This window comes from Atractosteus spatula, chromosome 16 (genome assembly GCF_055471065.1).
Source record: "Atractosteus spatula isolate fAtrSpa1 chromosome 16, fAtrSpa1.hap1, whole genome shotgun sequence".
In the NCBI taxonomy this organism is placed as follows: domain Eukaryota; kingdom Metazoa; phylum Chordata; class Actinopteri; order Semionotiformes; family Lepisosteidae; genus Atractosteus; species Atractosteus spatula.
In genome coordinates, this window is record NC_142721.1 from 13,659,630 (window position 1) to 13,685,495 (window position 25,866).

A 25,866-nucleotide genomic window follows, 5' to 3' on the forward strand; every position below is an offset into this window, starting at 1 on the left:
AATATCTGCCTCTCAGCTTTGTAAGAGGGGTGAGTTTATCGGGATTTCAGAAGTGCAAGGAGCTTTTCCATGGTGGTCTCTATAAATAGGGAAGCTTGTTTTTGGTTGCCCTGCCTGCCACCTCATTGATACAACACTGAAAGACAACCACAGCAGGTCCTCAAGCTGAGATACGTCTTCTTTTGCTCTTGTGATCTGTAGGTCTGTGGTTGTACTTCTAAAGCCAAATCTACTGAATGACACCTTGACAGTTAAAGAGAGGTAGCTGGTGTTTTCTTAATCATTACACTTGAACAAAAATGAATTGCCTCTCATTCTTATTCTTCCCTTTTAACAATCATCTTTATTTTAAACGTCTCATGTACACAGGCAAGTTTCACATTAAGCATCCATTTTTTTCAAAAGGACCATTTACAATATTTTTTTGCACAGCTCAATGAATTATTTCTTTTTTTTACGTAAGAGAGCACAATGGATATATGTCTTATAAAAGTTAGTTTTTTTGTGTGTCATGTGCTTCATCAGGTGATAAAAAGTACAAGTAACCAAAATGTCACATCCAGTTTAACGCAACGGTCCACTTTTGGGTAGAAATACAAAATAATGTTTACTTTGACATTGCAGTCACGTTTTTTCCATGTTCCGTTTTTCTGCCTTCCTGGGGTTGTCTTCTTTTTTTCGCCTTCATTTCAAAGCCCTTTTCCCCGGGCAGCTCAGCTTTTCTCGCGGGCCTGCGCTTTTCACTCCGGCCAGGTAGGGTGATGAGCGGACCTGACACTGCGGGTTTGTCACGGTCAGTGTCGTTCAAGGAGAGGGCAGCGCCGGCGCAGATCAGGTGTCGCACACTCTCGGGCGAGAGTTCGCTTTTCAATTCGGTACGTAAGGGGGCGGAATTCGGCGCACGCACGGACACGAGAGAGAAGATCGCATCTACAGGCTAGACCCCGCTGATGTCCGACAGGGGGCGCAATGTGCATTCCTAGAATGTACGATGCATACAGTTTTAGAGAGTACAATTGCAAGGACACCCGCCAGCGTTCATTCGGTGGTGAGTCGTCATTTGTCCGTGGGAATAATATTCCCAGTTGAGTCATATGTACACGCACTTTCATTCTGATGCGCCGCAGTGCCCAGTTTCGCCTAACGTGTGTCTTATTAGACCATCAGACTCTTATCATCACCCAGTCCGGGTGTGAGGTGATCTGGCGCCAGGTTCTCGTTCCAGCTCAGCTCCCTGTTGGCTTAATGGGGGGAATTCAACAGCTTCAGGTGTGCTGGTGGGGCTGCTGCTTTAAAGAGACATGGAAAATCTGGAGACACAAGTAGTGCAGGACCAGGACTGCTCAGTCCTTACCTAAGCAGTTCCTTCAGCAGAAGGTGGACCTGCATTTTTACCAGGTACCAGCTTTCATTTTACTGCCCAGAATGCCTTCTTTTCCCCGTGTTAGTTCAATTAAAAACTTTTTAAATTGCGCTGGGCAGCTCTGATGTGCTTGATTATTAAAAGTACGAAGGAATGGTTCCTGTGAAAATACCTTTTTAGCAGCTGATCATTATGGGTTAAATCCTTTTGCCTGTTTAAAAATTCCTGGAAAGCAACAAAAACTTTTTTGTTTCTAGATCACTGAAGCCCTTTTTAGTATCAGTTAAATAATTTGTATTTACTCACTTTTCATAGAAAAACTGCTGTAACATACTAACAATTTCAGTCTATTATTTCTTTAATCATTTTTATTTGTCTGGTAATTGCTAAAACTACTAAAATGAGAATCACAAATGAAATCAAATGTAGCATTAGCCTAAAATTATAAGTCTCTCAATTATTATTTTAGGGATTTATTTCAAGTTGACTGCTTTTTATTTACCCATGTGCATTAGAAACACCACAAAATGGCAATGATGGATTCTCATGATCCACCAAACGTAATGAACAAACCAAATACAGTGTATTAATATATTCTCTTTTCCCATTAAATAAGAGCACTTACTCCTTTTTATACTCTACCATGAAACAGTCCGTAACAGGCACATCGTACCTATTAAAGGTTTTGATGTCTGGCAGAAAAGAGAATGTGTTTGTGTCTGTTCAACGGCAGGTTTGTAAACTTTTCTGAAAAATAAAAAACCCTGAAAAAACAACACCAGCAGCCCAGGCTTTCCAGAGAGAGGCAGCAACGCTTCTCGGGTAGATTATCTTCCCAGATTGAACAAGGTAGTTTGTCAAAGCCCCCAAATTCCTCTGGGAGGATCATAAATGAGAGCTTAATTGTAAAGAAGGAATTCTATGTTCTGCATGACAAACACATCTAAAAACAAAACGGCCCGATAAACTACAGTTGAATTATTTGTTCTTTACTTCAAATTGGAAATCTCACTGTCTGAAGTGGAAAGTCCTCTGAACAGTGACAGAGCAAGCTCAGGTCAGATTAATGACAACCAGACGAGAACTAAATGTTCAGCCATTAATTTGTTTCTTTTTTGGTTTGCAGTGGAAAGCATTTCCAGTTACTTTCTTCTGTCAGTCCCCAGAAAGCCAGCTCGCGCGCACTGCTGTCTCCGAGCAGGGGAGAAAACTGATCTTCACACACGAAGACAGAAGGGGAGGCGGTTTGCAGTCCTTTCACATGCGTCTGCGGTGGGAGAAAAGGGCAGAGGGACAGGAAAGGCGACGTCTCACTCCGCACAATCCATCACGTTTCCAGGGGAGGAAAAGGGAATAGAAGCACTCACTCAATAAATTAAGGGGGCACAGACGACGGGATCATATTTCATTCTTTTGCTTGGCGGCGCTCTGCGTTCGGGGCTGTGGGAGCTCCGGGTAGACGAGGAAGCCGGTGAAGGTGATGTACTTGCCGTGGTTGCTGTAGGCGCCGTAGCCCTCGTGCTGGTGGCTGTAGAGCCACACGGTGTCTCCCTTCTTCAGAGACAGCATCAGGCTCTGGCTCTGCATCTCCCGCCTCTTGGAGCGGCTGTCGTCGTAGATCATGGCCTGCACCTCCAGGCTGTTCTTCATCAGCTTCACGGAGACGGTCTTGTGGGGCAGCTTGCCGATGGTGAAGGAGAAGTAGTAGGCGCCTGGCACCCTGCAGGTGAAGACGCCGGCCGAGGCGTTGAAGTCGCCGCCGATGTTGACGAAGTCCGTGTCGAAGGTCATGGGCCTGTGCTCCAGCGCGCCCTGGTCCTCCCCCGTGACGCTCTGGGTCCTGGCCATGGAGAAGGCCGACCTGGGGTCCCCCTCCTCCTCCTCCTCCTCCTCCTCACCCTCTTCTTCTTCCTCGCGGCGCGCTGGCTGGTCGGAGAGCATGTGGTCCAGGCGCTGAGCCCCGGCGCAGTCAGCTGGCCCTTGGCCCACAGAGCCGTGCCCGAGCTCCTGGTAGGACAGGCTGTTCCTCTGGAAGGAGTAGGTGTCGGGGTAGATCAGGTAGCCGTTAAAGGTGGTGTATGGCCCCGTGTTGCTGTACAGAGCGTATCTGGGGTCTCCGTGCAGCCGCAGCCACACGGTGTCCCCGAAATCCAGCTGCAGCATGGCACTCTGGCTTTGCACCTTCCTCTCCTTGCTGTGGTGCTCGTCGTAGACGATGACCTGCACCTCGTTCTTGTTCTTCATCAGCATCACGGACAGGTTCTTCCTGGGAAACTTGCCCACCGTGAAGGAGAAGTAGTAGGCGCCGGGGATTCTGCAGCGGAAGATGCCGGTTTTGGGGTCGAAGTCGTTCCCGATGTTGACGTAGACCTTGTCGAAGGTCACCACCATCTTGGGACCCCCCTCCATGCTGCTGGTCCGGGCCACGGAGAAGGCGGAGCGGTGCTCTACGGGCCCCTGTGTCATGTGACCCGGCACCGCCCCCCCGCACGTCATGTGATACAGCAAGCCAATCAGGAGCTGCAGGGCCGGGGACATCTCTCCTGCGTCAAACAAGACAAGGTTCAGTGGGACAGCTCTCCAGCGCCTGAAGCGGTCAGCGCTGCGAGTCCGTATCAGTGCAGCTATTGCTGATACAGTGGTAAAAACTGTTATTAACAATGGGCCGAAAGATCTGCATCATTCTGAAAGAAGACATGCAATAACAGTGAAGGGACTTTAATAACCCTTCCGACATCTTTGGATTGTTTCTAAATTTAATTTTCTTGGCTCTGCCGCAGATTGTACAGGTATAATGAGACAATCATACAGACATCAAATGACAGGTTAAAAATATTAAGATCTAAGGTATTATTACCTGTTTTTCTAAGGGTATTCTGTCCCTCATAAAATAAAATCTAAATGGTACATGGAAAGCTTGCTTTCATTGGAAAGGTTTCAATAATCTTGAAAAAAATCAATCCGATTAGGTAATTTGGAACAGTTAAGCAAAGGAGGGAGTGTCATCCATCCAATTTCTAACCACATATGTCTAATTTCGTATCCAGTACAGGTTTGCAGGGGAAACTGGAGCCTACTCTCCAGCAGCAGGCGCAAGGCAGGGTACACCCTGGACAGGACGTCCCCCAAGCTTCTCTCTCCCTGTCTTTGTGTCTGTGCGTCTCATGGAGAGCAAGCTGGGGAGTGGGAAAAAGACAAATTCCTAATACAAGAAATTGTATAGGGCTCATAAAGCGATCTGATCTGACTTGCGTATCGATCAACTCCAGGCAGGCCGGCCGATTTGCTGTCCTGTCTCTCATTGTCTAGGCAGCCACTAGGTGGCAGCACTTCATCAAACACAAGCAGAGCTCAGATCTCTTGGCTTTTTAATGGCAATGAAAAGGACTGACTCCTAGATGAAACACAGGGGTTCAGGAGGGTTCGATTAAGAGAAAGCCTTGATTACGCACAAGACAGAAGCCTTGGCTCTGTACCGCATATCACTCACTGCCAGCCACTAGCTTAACAGTTTCTACCTCATTACACAGATGCATTACACTGCCAGACACATTATTCCCTCATTAAAATAGTTTTCAATCAGACCAGGATGAATAGCTCTCTTCTTTTTAAGAAGGCTGCCACTCCAGCTGGGTTAGGATAAGACGGCTGGGAGCCAGCCCTTATCAGTGGCCCCCCGCACATACTCCTTTTGTAGAGACCCCAGGGGATCTTTGCACAAGAAGACTTCAGATTTCATTTCACATTCTGTCAGCTGCAGCCCCTGTGCTCTAGCAGCGCAAGATACAGTTTCCTGGCAGGTAATCAGATTAGGAAGGAGCAGGAGAGAATGATGAACAGAAAGAGCCAAAGCAAAGTACATCGAGAAGGAGAGAGGGAGTCCAGGAAGAAACAAAGGCATCTTTATCTGTTATACAAGGGAACAGGTGACTGCACTGCAAATCTGTGATGTGTGTTCCTGCTTTCACTTTCTGCAAGGCAGTTTGGAGAACCTGATACCAATGAATGATCTGGCTCACAGGCTGGGTTGCCTTGTAATGGGAGCATGTGAATCATAGTGACCTTAGGAACTGGACAGAACCACTTCACAGCTCCACTCTTCTCTCCAGACCTACAATAATGACCTGTGCTCAGGTGGACATTATTTTGCAGTTTGGTTTTTAGATGTAGTGGTGGCGAATGCAAAAAAAATGGAAGTGCCCATGCATGTGTACCTCGCTCAGTAATGAATGAAGAATAAGAAAAGACGAGTCCAAAGGAAGGAAGGGTAGCTGATGACTTTGTGGAACAGAGGTTCAGGAATTTGATAGGGCTCTGAGACACATTACCCAGGTTGAAGAGGTTATTAGGTCTTCTACAAAGGAGGCATTGCCAAGTGGCTCAGGCAAAAGCCTCCAGAACCTGCACTTTTCTAACTCTTTACTAAGCTTCTCATTTTGGGCCAATGTCACTTTCCAACACAGATTGTAAAATTGTTGCAAGAACAGTTTTGTTTGCAGCTTCCTTCTTTCCCCATCTAAATCTTTCACAACTGCACTTGGACTGGGGACACAGCGAGTCTGCAAACAGGTCTCACACAACAGTGTAAACAAACAGAGCTGGCCCAGGACCAGAGAGAAAAGAGAGCAGCTCGGGAACAGAGCTTTCTGAATGTTTAGTTGAATATCTTGTTATTTTCTATACGTGTATCAACAGGGTCTTATTTTTCAGAGAGGAACTGTAGTTTTCAAAATACTAGTTACTTCCCACCCCACACACACCGACTCTTTTGAATTGGAAGTGTTGTGCATTAAAATGGGGACCACTGATTCTGTCTCTCTTTTCTCTTCCACTCAAAGTCCCTTCTGTCTTCAAGCCCCAAGGAAGCAGAAATTCCCGATTGTCCTTTCCAATATATCTATGCAACTTTATAGTGGTTACTAAGCAACAGGACAGCAGGGGTGCTGATCTCCCTTCCACACCTGCAGCTGTCCGCAGTACTTCCTGTCTGCTGCTTGGAGTTCCCAGCTGTTTGTCAAGACAGGTCCTCTGGGGGGACTGATACACCAGTGCAGCTCTGATGTCTTATTTCGTGGGTGCCTTGAGTCTGTTGCTTGCTGGGATAGGCCGTGACCCTATATTGGATGAAGCAGTTAGAAAATGGATGGATGTTTCTTGGCGTGCATCACACTGGATACTCTGCAGTGGGAACAGAGCTGCGGTGATAGGTATTCACAGCATCTGGGAACACTAGGCAGCTCCCTGTTCTGGGATTGATTTCATTTCCCTACTTGTTTCAGTGATAGGAAACATTATAAACACAGGGAAACAGATGAAAAGTATCACCGTGTGCAGAGGCGGCACACTGTCTTCACAGTGGATGTGAATTCTTGATTATACCCACCCCATTCACCCAAACACGCACAAACAGAGAGCATCGGCTGCAGACACTCCGCTGTCTGGATCAGGACTTTGATCCTTGTTTCCGATACAACGGTTCATACAACTAAGGTGTCTCGACAGTCAGAGATACCAGTCTTGCAATGAGTGCCCTGAAGACTGGTGTCATTTTGGGAAATCTTTGTTGTTTTGTGCTTGCCCCCAGCTAGCTTGCAAACTATGTTTTTTTTTTAATTTGGTTTCCCTGTCTTCTGATAATTGTGGTCAGTTCTGTGGCACATTTTCATCAAGGGCCACACTAGTGCCCGGCGGTGCATCTTGGAAAGACGTTCTGTATCTCCATTTGCGCTCCCAGTCCGTTGACCAGCTTGCTGTTTTCGATGGAAATTGAGCAATTCGAGAAATGTTTTCATTTCCAGTTTGGGTCTCACAGTGCAGCTTTGCTCAAGGGCAATGATACATTTATAAATGCAGAACAAGCAAACGTTCATGCAAGTCTTAATAAAGCTGTCGCATTAAAGAGATTAGGAGAAGTGGCACAGAATCCGGGGATGCAAGCAGAAACGCTCTGCTCTCCGCCCAGGTGTGTGCGCCTGTCGCAGGCTGCAGGTGCCGGCCCCGGGCTCACGCTGAAAAGCGGCGCATGCAGTAAAGATTACAGGAGCCTCCCTCCTGTGTCGCAGTGTGTGTCCTCACGCAAGGAGAAGAGTGGCACTTCAATCAGAAACAGAGGCATCACACTACAATAGGAGCTTGAAATTACCATCTGCCACACAAAATGCAGTGTAAAACGAGTGTGCGATACGGCCGTTTTGCCACCCCGCAGCGAGTCTGTATAGCATTTTATCTTTGAGTGCTCAGTCTGCTGCAGCGCCGTTATCAGGAAAGCCGCGATCCGCACTCGAGTTATGATCTTCCGAAGGAGACATTTTGTGTGTGAATTGGACATTGCTACAGCTGTACACCTGCCGTCAGTCGGTCTTTGCATTAACAGACCTCACTGTTGTATTTTTTAAAATTGATTTTTACAAACTGCTTTCACGTTGGGGGAAAAATAAATGTTTAGAATCTAGAGAACCTGACCTACTTTCTGTGAAAATCTTTGTCGGTACCTTAATGAGCCTGCTTTATCGTCATAAAATAATAGAGTTTGTTGGCGGCAGTATGGGCTTTAGTAACTGATGAACATTTTTCTTTAACACGCGCGTGCTGTTAATTGTTAATTAACTTAATTAGCATTGCGAACGCGCCAGGCATTCCATCTGCATCCGACGCTCTGCAAGTGCGCATGAGCCTGTCCCAAGCGCGGGGACAGGAAATTTGTGTGTGGGTTTTCTCTTTGGAGCACATTGCACTGGGTTTGTCAGCCTGCCTGTCAAGCGTCTCTCAGTCGTATCCCTCTGTGAGCAGAGCTGTCTCACGGCGAGAACAACCATCCTTTATCTCCCAGGTCCCCCTGGGTTTCAAGCGTCTGCAAAAACGCGTTGTGCAAGTCCGATAGACGGCGTATTATCATACTCCTTAAGTGAACAGCGCGTCAGTGGCATGCACGTAGTAACACATGCCTTGGAGAAAGTCATGCTTTTAGCTGTGATCGCTACCAACACAGACAGATGACGGTCGTCAAACATATCGTGGTTTGGGAAGAAGTGGTATTGAATTGTTTCTAATTAATCTCAAATGATCGCAGCAAGGAGCAGAGATTTCGATGGGCGTGATTGAAATGTCTTTATGTTCAGGGTGGTGGGAGAGTGGTATAAATGAGCCCCCGGTCGTGTAGTTGAAGCTGATAGACTGACTTCATTCAAGAAACGGATCGGTTAAACCTTCAGATCAATTAGCTACTAACTGCCAATTAAGGTATATAAATGTGTGCCGTGAATTTATCTGGCTTGCAAATCTGTGGTGATTATATTACATCATAGAAACATTTTACTTAACAAAAAAGTTACATAAAAATATAACTATTAAAATTCTTTTTAGTTATACTTTTAAATGATCAATTTACATTTTAGTTTTGCGTTTTCTATAGTTATTTGCTAATCAGATACTCCCATCCAGAGCGACTGACAATTGTGTAGATCACTAAAATAAATGGGCAACACAAGCAAGCCAACACAATAAATGACAAATCTACACTTCCAGGGCAAACTGTCTTTTGGACTCGACCCATGGAAACCTCTAAAATTCGTAAAAACACAAGAAAGGTGACCAATAAGAGGACGCCATCCTGCCAATCTGGATTAATTACCATTATTTTGGGGTTAATATGCGTTAAGGGCAATAGGAAAGGTTAGTATGTTTCAACAGGAAAGTGCTTTTAGGTTAAGTAACTTAGTAAATGTGGATTTAGCTGACATTGTTATGACTTTGGAATCGACAATTATTTATGATTAACACAGCATTTTGGAATTAGTTTTGTATTCCTCAGCTCATGTTGTGTGCTCCCCCGTGTATCCTAGCAGGGGGAATGAGGGTAGTTATTGCAAGAAAGATCCGTGCAACAAACTGTTCTTCACTGAGGTTCAAGTTCATTGCAATAGATACGTAGAAAACGCCAGTAATCCGACCTGGGGCGTACCTGTCTCCACAGGAAGACATCCACCTAATCAGCTTGACTGATGGACTTTGCTCAAGTGTAGAAAGGCAGTGTCCCACCTGGGAGATGAGCCCCAGACCTTTCTAGTGGGAAGTTGTGAGCCCTGACCAGAGCTCCACTCTCTGGCCCTCAGCTGCCTTCTTTAAATGCAGCTTGTAAAATCGGGGAACATTACATAGGCTTCTGAATAAGGAAAAACAACAATGTTTCGCTTAGGTATTATTAAAAGGCCTTTGAGCTCTGGTAATTGCTTCTGGCCAGACAGGAATAATCAATAACCTGTCTCAGTCATGTGGCACCTGACAAATCATCGGGATCCAGAGGGAAAGCAGCAGCTGATCAATAGCAGGGCCCGCAGGCCAGTCTGAGGCAAGTACAGGTCTCTTGGCACTGTCTCAAGTCTGAAAGACTGAAGCCTGCCAGCCTACAAACTCAGCTCAATGATCCTCTTCAACGTACCTCATAATCCCGGAATGGCTATATATCACAGAGCTGCTTAATTTGTATAATAAATTAGGTGTAATGTACGGAAAAAAGATTTTAATTTGTTTGGTAATGTAGTAATTACATTTCCAAGTGTTCACTCATCTGCAGTGTATTTAATTTAAGTGACAGTTTATTTATAATAATAATGGACTTTGAGAGGAAATGACAGGATAATTTATGAAATGAACTAAAGCAAACTCCTTTTTAACTCCTTTTTTTGTCGTTAACGTTTTGCTTATCTAGGTGTAATATTGCACTATCCAGGAACCTCACCAGCCTGTAAGCCGATCTCATCCGCTTTCAGAAGCTCAGCAAGGTTGGGCGTCCTCAGCACTGGGACAGAAACCCTCTATGCCAAACCAGGTTGCTCCTGTATGTAGTGGTCTTGGCAGACCAGTAGGTGGCGATCTTCTCTCTGGACCAGGATTTCCAAAGCAATGCTTAGGCATGGTAACCAGGGAAGCTTTGTAGGAGGTGCCAACCTTCTGATGAGACATTAATCTGGGGTCCTGACTGCTTTGTTGTTGTTGTTTTTTTCAACCATGGTGTCCTGGTGGGGCTGCTGTGTGTATGTATATGGCGTCCCCTCATATACATACAGCACTTTGGGGTCCTTTGGGATGTAAAGTTCTGTATAAGGAATCACTGTGATTAATCTCATGTCTACATTCTTGAACACATATCAGATTCTTATATAACACTGGTAAATGACTCCATGGCATAAAGCATTCCCAGTGGTGCTGCACCCAGCTCTTTCACTTCCTTATTGCAATTTCATTGTTCCCTAATAATAATAATAATAATAATAATAATAATAATAATAATAATAATAATAATAGCAGTCTAAGCAAGTTCCAGGTAATGGGGACTCCTCTACACCAGCACCAGTGTGCTGCCCCACATGGTGATGCTCCAGTCCTCTCCCCACACATCAGCTCTCAGTGGGGAGGAGAGCAGCGTGATGAAGCCAGTTCAGAGAGGGGGATTATTAGGAGGCCAAGACTGGTAAAGGCCAGGGGGAAATTGGGCAGGACACTGAGGTTACACCCCTACTCTTTTCGAGAAACACTCTGGGATTTGTAATGACCACAGAGAGTCAGGACCTCACTTTAATGTCTCATCCGAAGGTCCCCGTCACTATAATGGGACATTAGGACCCACACAGACCATGGGGTGAGCGCCCCCTACTGGTCCCCTTAGTTTTCCTAGGAGGTCTTCCATTCGGGTACTGACCAGGCTCAGCTTCAGTAGGTAATTTATATTCTGCATTCTGCCAAGGGGTGTTGAAACAGGGATAAATAATTCAGAGTTTTGACGGACTCTATAGGTGCCACTGGCAGGTACTTCAGAGAGGAAGCCCACTCACATGCCCGGTTTCTCTTCCCAACAGCGTGCAGGCTGGCAGGGAATAGAGAAATGGTCTTCCTGTGAGCTGACAACTGAAGCTGTCACAGCACAAAACGGACAGATTATTATACCATTATGTGACGCTTTAAAAGGGGGAAGACGGCTAGATTTAACACTGCAGAAGATAATGGAACGATTAATCATCATCTGTCAGAAAACATCACATCCTCTCTAGACTGGAGCGTGGGAGCTGCATTTTTTGGCTAATGCAGAATGCTTCAAGCTGTGCCTTCAGACCTAAATACAGCCTCAGGGATAACACCATGTGATGCTTCACAGTCCATTGAAAAATGGAACAGAAACAGTGTTCTTGTTACAATTGAAAAAGAGGATATTGAGAACCTTACAGTATTAAAAAAGAGAATTGTCTAATCTTCCTCTGGTACAAGCATCCTGCGTGACCGCCTGTGCGATTGCCTGCATCAGGACTGTCATGGTGTGTTTGTGTCTGTTTCTTTTTATGCTTGGCATTTTGCATTAACACTAAGCTGTTGGGGCTTTTCAATTAAATGAAAATAAGATGGGGATCTTCATCATGTATAGACAGAATTTGGGTCAGTTCACAGCAAATCTTATTCTTATGGTTAAATCTTAAAAACTAAAACTGTTCAACATATTTAGACAGCTGAGGAATGTGTTTTTCACACTGTACTAAAGATCACCTCTCATTAATAAATATTTTTGTCTTGGAAAAATGAAATGTTTTACTAAAATCCAGCAAAAAGCTTTGCACATCTTTCATCACCATTCTGCAAAATTTTGACAAGACAGGGAGATGCAGCTTTGAAAGTCACGTGAAACTGCTCGGAACCCAGCTTTTTTGCCCGACATTTCTGAGCATGTTGACGTGTGGCCAAGCACGTTGACATTTCAGGAGGGGCCGCAATGAGACCCCAGCATGCTCAGCTGCAGGCACTCAGGTGATAATACCTGTCAGGATTGCAGGGAATTTGTGCTAACTTGTGTGTTGTTGAAACCAAAATGGCCCGTTAATCATTCATATTTAACTTTCCTCATGCATGATGAATGCAGTATGGGAAGGTTGTTTTCAGTCAGCAACATCCACAGGGAAGAGCGAGTGCCGGGATGCTCCGATCCCAGCCCCGGAGGGCACAGATCTCTTCAGGTTTTCAGTCTTGCTGGGCCTTTAACAACTTCAACATTGAATTCAATGGATAAGTTAAGCTCGTCCGATGCTGGTGCTGCGTTTGTGCCTGTTTTCCCAGGGTCTGTCTGTTGAAAGATCTCGTCATATGGAACCTAACCCCTGGATGTGTCACAGTGCTTTGCAGAGACCTGGAAAAACTGCAGATACACCTGTTCTGCGGGACCAGGATCTTTGACTCCTGGGTTACAGGGAGCCTTCAGTCGGAATGCTTGATGGTTATTAAAAATAATCCAGCAAACCAGCCATTTTCCAACTGCTTTATCTAATTCAGGGTCGCAGGAGAGCCGGAGCCAATCCTGGCAAGCAATGGGAGCAAGCTGGGATACACCCTGGATAAGCTACCAGTCTAACGTGGAAGAAACCCCCTTGAACATGGAGAGAACATGCAAACTCCACATAGACAGCACTCCAGGAAGTGAACCCAGGGCCTCAGCACTGTGAAGCAGCAAAGCTCACTAATGCACCACTGTGCCACCCTATCGAACATTATCTTTTAAAAAAAAAACCCCATTGTGCATCCAGTATTAATTAGCACCTAATCCGTAAGGATGGGCTGTTTCACTTGACTTTGATAATGAGAAAAACAAAAGAAGGAATACTGTCATATTTCTCCAGGCACTGCTCATTCTGCTGTGGTATCACTGTTCCTCACACCCTCATCTCCAGTGCAGAAAAATGAGCATCCTTTTAAACCCTAAGGGAAACCAGATGAAAGACTTTAATCCTTTTATTAGCAATTAAATGTCATAAGCTATTTTTTGTTGCCTGCAGATTTCTCTCACCAACCTACCTAATAGCTAGTGCTTTTTTTCTCGCAAACATTCAGCACATGGACAAAAAGAAGAGGGTATAATATAACACAGATGACAGCATCAGGCAATGCCACACATGTAACTATTGAGTATGGAAGAAAACAATTTATAGACCCTTTCCAGGGGCTTCATGAAGGTATTCAATCACTCTTAAAATGCATTCATATCAGCTGTGAGCTAAAAACAAACTGGGACAAAATCTTTCTGGTACCAGCACACACTGCTTCTAAAAGAATGCAGCCCTTTCATGTTTTTAATTTTTGTTTTGCGGGGAACGAAATCTCGTGTCTCAGGAGGGACATTCGTACTAATAATTTATAAAACTTGCGAATGGAATATCTTGCAGGGATATTGAGATGCACTTTGCTGTTTAACAGCAACAGTAGTTTCAACAGCAACTGAAAAAAAAAATCTTCAATTCTAATTAGATCCCTTGAGAGGGCCTTCGGATCAGATAGAACTTTCTGTATTGAGGCTGGACAAGCTCACCAGCTCTTTACTACACTGGGTCACAAGCCTGGTGCTAAATAACGCTTTCTACTTACACTGTTGATTACAAGCATGACCACATTTATGGTTTTTTTTTCTGTTTTTCTACTTTTTCCAGAATGCCCATCAACAGAAAACCATGTTTTGCAAGCATGCTTTGTCCATCAGTCAACGCTAGCTGATGTGATCATGACCAGAACACAGGCAGCAGCTCAACACAATAAGAGAGTCACCCACCCCGAGCGTGTTCGAATCCCGTCTCAGAGCCGTCTTCTTCAGAAAGACCTGCGTCTGCTCCTGGCATCCTCTGCTACATTTCTAATCCCTTGTGTTTCTTTGTGCTGATCTTGTTTTCTCCTGTCTTTGTTATTGGGATTGTTTGTTTTTACGAGAACAGTACAACATTCCTTTTCCTATAAAGCACTTGGAGAAGATATTTAAAAATATCTTCTCTTTGTTTTAAACTTTATTTATAAAATAAAGTTTAAAGTTCTTCTTCTTACAATCAACACAGGTTATAAGACACAGGGTTCTGTGGCTTGAACACTGACGCTGGAACAGTCCATCCACCTCTGTAGATTCTAGGGTGCTATTGAGGAGTCTACTAAAGGCTGAAGAAGAGTGTCTTTGTGCAGGGAAGGTACAGTGTAGCACGTGATGATCATCCTTTTCGATTGATTACAATAAATACAGGTTTTGAGCAGTGATCCTCGTATTGCATTCTATATCTTACTCCAGACTGGTGGGATTAGATGTCCTCATGACAATTCTGGCGCCTATTCTAACGTGTTTGGAGCACACGTCTGTGCACGGATGCATGCATCACCGCGCAGTGATTCTGTTTTGCTGTGCCTCGTTAATGTGAGCACTGACACTGACTTTGAACTGCAAATCTTGTTAAACCTTCCACACTGCAGTGAGCCCTTCCTTTCTATCATGGATCACCCGAATACTTCATCAAAAAGACACCAGCCGCAGTGTGCTGAACACAGGCTTTTGTTTTCAGTTCCTTGAGCCCTCGTTAGGCCAGATGACAAGGTCATGAAAACAGCAGTAGCACCAAGGAGGGATGCGACTGAAAAAAAATGATCTTTATAGTTCCAACGGCCATGGTATCTGTGATGCTACAACGTAATATTTATGTTGTGGATGAAGATGGATTTTCTTTTCAAAGGCAAGCAGTAAGCACATTGGTGCAGTAGTCTATTTCAGGATTTGTGCATAATGGGGAATAATACAGACACTGCAGGCTCACGAGCACCAACAGAACAGACCCAGGAGTTGCTACTGCATGGCAAGCTCTGGACACAGTAACCAAGACACCTTCTGATGTAGAACGCATTTGAACCTGCAACACCAGGGCTGTAGGACTTGGGCTATCTGTAATGAATTAGTTGCAGCGCCACGACTCTCTTTGACAGTAATCTTTTACAGTAATCATTATGACTATTTATTTAGTGAGTGATAAGGACAAGAATAATAATCAATTATTATGCTTTATTCTATTATTTTTTCAATTATTACAACCAGTTACAAAATCCATTTCACGATGGGAGGGAAGTTCTTTACAGGAGCAGTCACGAACGCCTATCTTATCAGAGATCCCTAGAGGCAGCAGGAATATCTTACTTTCACTCCACTGAAATTCTTGAATATCACACTGACCTAAAAAAAATCCCTGGACATCAGTAAAGTCTCTAAATTTCAGAACTGTATTGGATGTTTACTTGAGACATGAAAAAGCTTCCATCTCCACTATATTTAAACACCTGCCCGCTGGGTCTGCTGCTGACACAGGCTGCAGGAGATTGGAAAAGGGGCTTGTTGTGCTTGCATGCACTCAGGGCTCGACTGCAGCCTTCTGGGGCACAACTGAACACACACATTAAGAAGCCATGCGCCACAGGTGCAGAACAGCTCTGCCTTGAACACAGAGGACACTTATCCTACATCTACTGAAGATGATGAGGGAATAATGCGAGACTGGAATTTTAAGTGGCCCATGTGAAAATCAAATCACATACATTTAATACACATTAAATACATGTATAATAAATTATCAGAGTGGACATTTTACAAATCCCCACCCTTTGTGTATCAGATAGTGATGTAATCTAATGTTTTCCAACATCTCATTCATGTCGACAGTGGATTTAAAAACAAACAAACAATAAGTACACTTGCAGCCATAATATTGACACTCTTTGAAACCAACTGTTTCCAGTCAGGTACTCAAAAGCATGGTGTTCTGTCTTAGGCGGGTTATAAAATCTGGAGCCATAGAACTATAGTCCAAGCTGCTTGACATATATTGAAAAGAGAACAAGTAAAGCTTTATTCTGTTCTAAAAACACCACAAAGCCTTGCGCGATTTTTACAGAGCCCCTGCTGTCCTGGAATCCACGCCTTTTCAAGGATTTAAAAACGCTGACCTTTTCATTTTTATGACCTGAAAAGTGTTTCAAGGTAATTACAATAAAAAATTTCCTTGAGCGAACACATTTTTATTAAAAAAAATAAAGACGAGGCGCTACACAGAGACAGTCGCAGGCGTGAATTGGCGTGGAAGGCTCTGGAATTCACAGGCACTAATACAGCGAAAAGCCACCGGTGGCTTTGCTTAGTCAGCACAACCGGCAGCCAGCATTCTTCGCATTTTTGTTTTAAAAAATGAATCCTTCAGTTGCTACAGCACAACAAACTACACAAAATGCCTGCGTACTGCGAATCCCACATTACCCGCTGTGCCCCCTTGAGAAAGGACTGAGGAATTCTCCCCTGCCCGCGTTTTAATATTCACCAGTTTATTGCTAAGCCAATGAGAGCTCTAGCTATATGCAGTAGAATGGTTTTCCGATATTGCAGGCTGCCCTCTGCTCTTTGTAGCGCTATAGAACCACCAGAAACCTTGATAGTCATGTCGACTCTGTTAATTATTGATTAAGTAATTAAAGGGCTGTCTGTTGCAATACTCAGGTGGGAGCTGAGTGAGTTGATAGGATGCTAAAGAGTTCTGTAGATGAATGCAATTTGTTGTACCAGTGCAAAATACGATCTTCAGCCGTTTTCGCTTCCTCTCTGTTAGTAGCCTACTCGTCTAGCTTGCCAGCTGTAAGAGTTGATATTTTTTTCATATCCTAAACCCCAGAGCGCCCACAGCCGGCCTGAGCGAGACCGAATGAACGAGCTTCAGTTGTGTCTGCAGCTCAGCTCGGAGAAACACAGGAACTATTTTTTAAGTACTGTAGGCTAGCGCAACAGGAGCCGGGAGGGAGGAAGGAATTAATAAGGAAATTGATACAATTCAAATGAACATAGACTGAGGGGAGCGAGGTTGAATAACATTGGAGTACGAACCGGAGAGCTTTAATGGAATGCGGAGTAGAGAGAAAGAGAAAAACGCAGACTTAAATATGATATACCGAAAGAAAACCTTATCGAACACCTATACATCCATATCTATATGTAACCATATTAAATTATAATAATAATGATACAGGATAAGCGGGTATATGAAGCCTAAAGAAGACTAAAAGATGGTTTTTGCAACAATTAAGGCCCATGTCATCTGAGATAAAGAACACTCCTGCACATGCTAGTTTAATTGAGCTGTACAGTACCTAGAATAACGTCTGCGCATAACTGTTTTTGCGTTTTTCCTTCAATGAAGCTCTCCCTGCAGAATTTTCTACTTAGCCACTCACATTGGAAACTGGAAAATACAGAAGAAAAGGGGAAAAACGTTTTGTTTTTTTTTAAATAGTGCGCAATACATCCCCGCATTAGGAGTTTAAGGCCCTTGCTAGGTGATATTTTTTTTATGAAAGACCCAGTCAGTCTAGCGACAGGAATGCAGTATGCCGACGCGGAGGCTGGCAGAGGTTCCTCAGGAGTAAATTCCAGCGCGCCCGCAGTCTGGGGCGGTCATGCTGGTTTAAAAGACTTGTCCACAGGTTCAAACACTCAATCAGCCTGCCGGAGTTCTAAAGCATTAAAAACCTTTTAAAATGTGCCGAGTGGATTTTGAAGCTGCATTCTCCCGGACCAAACAAAAAAAATCTGTTCAAAATGATAAGAGCGAGTTATACCTAAAAACTGTCCCTTGGTGCAACGAGGAATTTTAATTTTTTTATTAATCTCACAGTTTCATTGGATTCGGAGTAATCAAATCGTTTTTTAATCTATTTAAAATTTTGCTACTATAATAGAATTTGGGTTGTTTTGTTTTTGTATATCAGCGGCTCAGGTGTTTTACCTAGTTTTCTAGTCAGATGCGAAACTGGCTGTTACTGGTAAACTATGCCAAGAAGTTTTAGGAGTTTGAATGAGGTAATCTTCAAAGGGAAAGCAGACCGGAAATCTATCGCGCTGCGGTTAAATTGCGCTTGCCTCAAATGATTGGCTCGGGGAATAAGTGATTTCAGTTCGATTTTATGGATATAAACTCCCCTGAATGATCAAAACCAATGAAAAGCAGAAAGGCAACACTTTGGGATTATAAATTTACTTGGTGCACAAGTCTGAAGGTGGGTTGTAAAAAGTCATTTTCACCTCCTATTTAGATGGGTCGGTTAGTGAAACGTCTAAACTGAGCACACGTTGACTAACTTCGCAAAAACAGAGATTAAAGGTTATAACCTAAAATTCCCGTCTTCTTGGAGTTTTCGAGAGGAAAGAACATCTTTGAAACGTTTCTTTGTCTATTGTTTAAAGTGCCTGGCCAAATATTTAGCCCTGCTCCAAACTGTTGGTCTGTTTCTGTGTAACACATTTACAACAAAAGCCTCTACTCCGCGTGAAGCCGGATTTTGTTGTTTTTTTAAAACTTGTTTTTAATCCAAATGGCAGTGGGTGACAAGGGCAAAGGTCAAGGGGTTCAGAGGTCAAGGCATTGCTAATGATCAGGTTTGGGTTATGGTGTCTGGGCCAGACAATGGGAAAGGGTCTGGTTTGTTATTTCACCTTCCTCCAACAAAAAGAAAATTGTAATCAGATTAGCCCCCAGCTGACAGGCTCCCAAAAGCCCTGGTTCCTGTGCCCCACTTCTCCAGCAGTGGTGACGCCAGTGTCTGCCAGCCAGGACCGAGGGTCTGTCTTGGGAAGGACACAGGGAAAAGGGACAGGAGAGCATTGTTCCCAGTCTTAAAGGAGCACCATGTTGAAAACCGCTGTCTTGCTCAGTGGAGCAGCTGAGTCTCCTGCATGGATGAAGCTCCCTGACCTTTATTCTGTGCCCCTGGCCCTGTGCCCCTCAGGTCTCCCTGTCTGCATGTGATAGGTCACCTCTATGCAAGCTGTTGACGTCTGTTGGCAATGTTGACGTATAAACTTCCCCCAGCACATTGCTGCTGTGCTGTGTCTCTGGGAACTGCATCCCCTCACTGCTCTCAGGCCCCGTGTTTAATTCTGACTTGAGCGAACCTTCTGTGTTGAGGGACATTCCCTCCACCTCCCCCAGCAGCCATGCAAATCTTCACTGGCTGCTCTGGTTTCTTCCCAAGATCTAAACTGGCATCCTGTCCAAGGTGTGGTCCTGCCCTGTGCCCTGTGATGGACTAGTGTCCTGTCCAGGGAGTATCCTGCCCTGTGCCCTGTAATGGACTGGTGTCCTGTCCAGGGTGTATCCTGCCCTGTGACAGACTGGTGTCCTTTCCAGGGTGTATCCTGCCCTGTGATGGACTGGTGTCCTGTCCAGAGTGTATTCTACCTTGCAAAAAAATAAAATTCTCTTTTCTGTGTGGTTGCATGTTTAGAAGCCTTATCTGAATCTGGTGAGACAGGTAAAGAAAATTTAAATGAGAAAAAAGGGTGTGTTGGCTGTAATGTAATGGAGGGGTTCAGGGATGGAAATAAGGTCAAAACGTAGAGAAAAGCTATGATGATTGCATACTGATCACTGAAATCAAGCGGGCAATACCTGGGACAAAGTGGGCTGTTGCTACCAAGCATGCACAGATCTGTTCTTCGTTCTATTATTAACCCCTACGTCTCCAGTTCCTGCTCCTCTCACAACGGAGAAGTGTGATCGCTGTGCTCGCTGTAAGCAAACCTGCATCAGGCGACTCTGCAGTAGCACTGATATAGAGCCAGAGATCTGTAGATGCTTTTGGGTCACAGGTGCCTGTGAGGCAAAGGCAGCAGAGCGGCAGGTTGTTGGTGTGTTGGTGAAAGAATGAGAGCAGACTCTTTAAAACAGGGGGCAGTTCTCCAAACCAGGCCCCGATACTCAGTCTGATTTTCCGCAGTGAGGGGAGACACTGAAGCAGGCAAGCCCACTGCGGTCTCGCTCGGTAACGATTTGAACGGACAAACAAGGGAGATCGGGCCCCTCTGTGTGTTACAGCTGTCTGTCGACCAGCTCAGGCGTTGTCATCTTGTACCCAGACCTGACTTTCTGATCATCGTTCACTTTCTTTACATATCTGCAGTGAGATCGAGCTGCAGAAAGGTCTGTTGGATTCTGCCGACAGAGCGATTCCTGGTGCTGAACACAACGTCTCCCTGGGGGATCTGATATTTCTTCAGCCCCATTACGTCGCCCTCTGGCAAATTCTTGCACAGAGTCGCTTTATGAAAGTCCGGAGGAAGAGGTTCACACTTGAATTTTGTCCTTTTGAGGCACATGCCTGAAGAGCAGAGTCCTTCCAGATCTTCAAAAGTGGTTTGTGTGGAAGGTTTCATTAAAACCCCCTTATTACTGGTCTTATTACCTCCATATATAATATTCAGGTGTCTCTTTTTTCGTATGCTGGTTTTCACGTCCGTTTCTGTTACTGTGTGTTTTGCTGGCAGCCATTTGAAGAGAAGCTTTATCGACTGCCATCCGTTTGGAATGCTTTTTCCGGACAGCAAAAAAGTCGTGGACGAAGGCAGAGCAGCCGACGGCTGTCGGCATCTGACCGAACATTTCCGAGTCTGACCCCGCAGGGGGGCGGCCCGCGAAGCCCAGAGGAGATAAGGAAGCGACGGCTTGTCTAAGTGGAACGGACGTTTTCGAAAGGAGGAAAGAAAACAAATCTGTACAGGAACAAGTAATAGGTTTGTTCCATGCTTATTCGATGTTTATTCCATTCCACCCAAATCTGTACAGTATTTGCCGAGGTGTTTGCAAAACGAGCCAGTGCGCAGTTTTAACGTGCCTCCCGTCACATGCAGGAGGCAATTACTGTACCTGATCATGAACAGCGCCCTCACGGTAGCCTGACAAAACATCTTCAGAAAGTTCACGTTGTAGCATAGTGAGACTGCACTGTGCAAACACAGGAAAGCTTGCAACTGAGTGAAAAGCTGTTTTTGCCCATTTTATGAATTATCTGAATGAAATATGTTCCACTTTTATTGACTATAGTGGGAATTACAGCTTTTCACCCACATGTAGAGTAGGTAAGACTGCTGGCCGTGTTTCTGCCTTTCCATTGCCGTACAGTGGGGGTTCCCTGGTTTGTATCTTACTTTGCACTGATCCCGCTGTGCTTTTCGGCTTTTACCATGGTGTAACACAGAGTAAACCATGATGTGCAGGGGGGTTAATCACCAGCTAGGACAGAAGAATCCCAAACACTCCTTCTTCGGTTGTGATGCACCCGTACACGTCTGTGTGTGAGATGTGCAACAGCAGTGCACACACAGCTGCACCTGCTAAGAGCACTAACTACGCAATTTCGGTACTTTTTACCGTGGTGCCCACAAGCTCGGAGCAGAAAATAGCAGCTGTGTAAAAACAAGTGCTAGACCTACTTTAGGCAGTGCTTGAGTAAGGCTACGAGTTTGTGTTGTTTGGACTGGGATGCTTTTTTCTTGTGAAGAGGAAAACAGCTAACCACCCAAATCTGCATTGTCTTTGACTCTTAAATTCCCAAGCTGCTGGACAACAAACACAGCACAATGTAGGAGAGGGAAAACGAAAAAGTACAAATATTTGGCTTGTTCCTGTGAATTCTAGTCTTGTCAGCTGGGGATGATGTGTTTACAGCCTTTGTTTAAAAGCTCAGTTGTTTTTTTGTCCCCACAGCTAATTAAACAATAGCACTAATTTGCTTATATCTGTGCAGACGTTCTCGTAGACTCCTGTGACAAAGGGCAGCAGGGAAATGCAATTCTGAACAGTTCAACAGAAGCAGCGAATGCTGGCTGGCTTTGTTGCCGCTGCTGCAGAAGCTCCTGAGTTTTTAATTTAAATTTGTAGAGAGATATATCGAGAGAGATCATAAATAGAAGTTGTGGACTCAGACCTCTAGTAGGGCACCGCTGTTTTACCCTTGGGCAGAACACATAATGTAGATTGCTCCAGTAAAATGCCGAGCTGTATTCATGTTTGATGTGATTTTATTGTACCTCGAGTTTTTCAACAAATACATTTCCAACTTTAGTGGTTATCTTCGGTGATGTGTTTCTTTTTTGCTGTCTTCTTAAGCATTGGAGCATGAAGCACTGTAATATTCTTCTGTGCAGAATTAAATAGATTGGATGTCTTCTGCAGATTCATTGGCTTATGGGCGTACAATGTAATAACTGCATATGTTTTGCTATTTGTCAGTTTTTTTCAAGTCCTGTGTACTGTGGGAGCAGTACAGTGCAGGGGGTGAGTCTGTGGACTCATGGCTGACAGATTGTGGGTTCGAGTCCTCACTGCAGGCACTGCTGTTGTGTACCTTGAGTGAGGTGATTTGTCGCCAGTGCTGTCTAAATGGGTACTAGCATTGCTGGGGGGGGACGACTCATCTGCTCCCTAGTCTGCTTGACGCTACTGAACCCAGGATGAGCTCTGGCCCAGTGGGTCAATGTGGCTCTGGTTTAGACTTGACCTTTTTTGTACTGTAATATACTGCATATGTGATCCTCACCAGGATAAATGAACTGAAAAGGAATTGCTAAGTAGTACCCCTGCATCAATAATAGATATATAAGTAGGGCAGTATATGTTTTGAAAAATTGTTTCCTTTGTGACTTTTTTTCCTCCAGTGGTAGGCAGTTCTTTGTATGCCAGCAAACTGTAACAGCCCGAATGGAATTGTACAGGGGTGCACTATGGTAAAGTGTAGTAAAACACTTTGAAATCGTGGTAAAGGCTTGGAGAGGCAGGACAAACCATATAACCATAACAGGTGAGCTTTCCAGCACAGTAAGACCATTCATAGGGAAAGTTTCATACTGCAATACTGTGCCGATGGATTGTGTTAAACCTTCATGCGGGGGTCTCTTGGATTTTAGTTGCAGTGCATCCTGGCAGCAGGCAGCCCTGGTCCCAGACCCGGCTCTTATCAGCCCGTTTCACCTGCGCAGGAGCCGCTGAACAGATGGGAGGCCTTTGCCTCTGGAGGTGGGGAGATAAAAACAGGGAGAAAGAGGAGAATTCCCGAGTGGCTCCGCAGCACGAGGAACAGCTCTTAATCTCAGACGCAGGCTCCTGCTCGGAGAGGGAGATTAACTGGCAATTTGAAAAGTGCACTTGACATTAATTCCGGGATAATATTGTTCCGCTGTCAGTTGTCTGTGTTAATTACAAACTTTAATTGGGAGGGCGAGGGACCGGCTGTTCATTGTGAAGCCAGCAGATCTTCACTGTGCTTCCGAGTCTCAGGCTTTTTAAATCCATGGGAAAACCAGCCCCCTGTGTTTGTACAATCCCACACAGGGTGGAGGTATTCCTCGAGCCGGCTACGATGAGCAACAGCAAAGACAGAGACTCTGCTGTCGCCCTCAGATGTGTCTCTGGACTTCATTGCGCGTTGCTGTACTCAGGCTGTCAGCAGACATTTTGCTAATAAACAGCCTAATGTCATTCCTACCCCTTTGCCCTTACAAATGCACTTATAACTGTGCCTCTACTTGCAATATTGCGTTGCAACCTTTTATGAATAATGGGTCGCAGAACTTTTTTGTTATTGACTTTAGGAAATTAAAATGCTTTCGATTTTTAATTGCCATAAAATGAAAGTGGAGATAGATGCATTACACTGTACTACGATTTCCTCTGAGGCTGATCTGCAGCAAGTCCTTTTCCATGTGATCTTATACTGCATATAAAAGGTGTGATTTTGCAGGGCGAATGTTAGTAGGAAAACACTACAACTGGCAACAGCATTCCGCAAAGCTGATTAACTCTGAGTTTCAGAGCCATTCACTCCTTTACAACATCAAGCTGGCTGTGCTCTTTGTTAGAAATGAGGATACAGAGACTAAACCCATCTGAAGTGCTTTCGTGCGGGGCATGGTGTGAGCTGCCTAACACAGACACAACACAAGCACCAAAGCAGGCAACGTTTTTCCCATCACAGCAGAAGATATAGTATGGTACACTGAGAGAATGCAGGGGTTCTGTTCTGCCCAGTAACAGAGTTATGGCGTCTGAAGGCTGGTTTTAGTGCTTCATCAATAGGAATTGATATTTTTTTCAATCACAGCCAGGCCGGTGATGTGGTGAAGCAGGCGGCGAATTTAAAAATCATTTCAATCTTTTAAAAAAGAGCAAAGTCTTTTAAATCTGTAGTCACTAGTTATTGAATATGGAAAAGCCCATACCAGTCTCTCAATCCTGACGCAGGCTGTTTTTGTGTGGAACACACATGAAATATTACTCGGAGATGTTAGCCTGCGTCGTGTTGGAGATCTGACGTGTGCTGATAAATTCATGGCAAAGCCCGAAAGTCAGTTTGCTAAACCTGTAAAATCGCAGCCTCCCTGAGACTTCTGTTACTGAAGTGAGACCCTGATGCTCTTGTAGACTGAAGATACCGAGTAGCCAGAGAGTCTTTCATGTTTATACACATAAATGATAAAAAAAAATCTCACAAAGTCAGTTCACAGTCCTTGCGGGTACAGTATGTATCTCTGGTTAGCGCCTTGACAGAAGTCTAGCATCTTTTTGTTGTCAGCACATTGCCATACCTCCACGCCAGCCCTTCGGTACTAGTGTATATTGGGTTTTTTTAGGGGGTCAAGAAAACATTCCTTTGTGATAATAATCTTTTTTTTTGTGCTTATCATTCGGCTGTGGCAAATCATACATCAGCGCAGCAACATTTACCTTCCGCTGAGAAGGTTCGATTCCACCTGTCCTGTCCAATTAGGTCATGCCATGTGTGGAGCGGCAGCATGTGCAGCTGTAACAGTGGCTGCAGGAGAGGAGGCACAGGTGAAAGTTCCCTGACAGTTTGTGTGTGTGCACTCAGGCTGATGCCCATGCCTGTCTGCAAGAGAAGGGCACGTTCCCTGTACAGTGCCAGCAACCACACACTTCAAAGTTAAACACTGTGTCGGAGCAGGAGGGTGACAGTTCCAGGATTGTTTGACACTGCTAATTCAATATTGATGCTGTTTGATCAGGGTGGATAAATTATGCATCCTTGATCCTGCATGCATGTGGACTGAAGGCAAGCCAATGTGCTTGTCCCTGCCAGCAGCGTGCTCTCAAAATGTACCACTAAGCAGCGTGTGAAAGAGAGTGGAGAATGCATTCATTGCGCCAGTAGTAGCTCACAGATAGTTATCTCCCTTACCTGGATTTGCAGGGAAGATTCACGGAAAGTCCTGCCTAGAATCCAGAGGTGAGTTTCCCTTGCGGAAAATTCCAGCAGCTCTCTTGAACCCTCTTGGCAGCTGTCAGATGTGGCCAGCGTAGCGAATGTAGCACTGTGGGGGGGGGATCAGTCCAGTCAGCCCCTCTCTGTATCCTCCGTAAGCCTAAACCTACTGCTATCTCACAGCTCCGCTACACATGCACATACACTGTAGGCACCAGTAGAGGGATTTAAATATGAAAGGGGGCCCTTCCTCCTTTCAGGGGGGTTCTGGAAGGGCTGTGCAGGAGGGATCCTCGGCAACAGGAGTCATATGAAAGGATACAAGGGGCTCTTTTATTGTTCAGTGTGTTTCCACAGACCCAGACACACACTGTGTCCGCTGTGGAGCTCAGGGGATGTTTTTTTTTTGGGGGGGGGGGGGGGGGGGGAGTTAGAAAGTGAACCAGCCCAGAGTGATGGGATTATGAAGCCCTGTGTGTACACAGGGAAGTAGAATCAAAGCACATGTAATGAAATACTGGAGAGGGAAGGGAGGGAAAGCCAAATGGGTTGAGACAGTTCTAAAGGTTTTACTACAGAGAGGATTTGTTTCCTTGGTATTATGTGATAAAACGGTGGCAGGGGTGGTGAGGGTGAGGGAG

At 44.8% G+C, this 25,866-nt stretch overlaps 1 protein-coding gene across 1 annotated transcript; it reads right to left on the reverse strand.

Moving 5' to 3' along the window:
- Nucleotides 1-323: 323 nt before the first annotated feature.
- Nucleotides 324-25,435, reverse strand: c1qtnf4 (C1q and TNF related 4). The gene is made up of 2 exons (XM_088934678.1): nt 25,202-25,435; nt 324-3,906 (listed from the first exon to the last, which is right to left on the reverse strand). The coding sequence occupies exon 2, from the start codon at nt 3,899-3,901 to the stop codon at nt 2,762-2,764; it is 1,140 nt and encodes a 379-aa protein (XP_088790804.1). The 5' UTR covers nt 3,902-3,906; nt 25,202-25,435; the 3' UTR covers nt 324-2,761.
- Between the last annotated feature and the right edge of the window lie 431 nt (nt 25,436-25,866).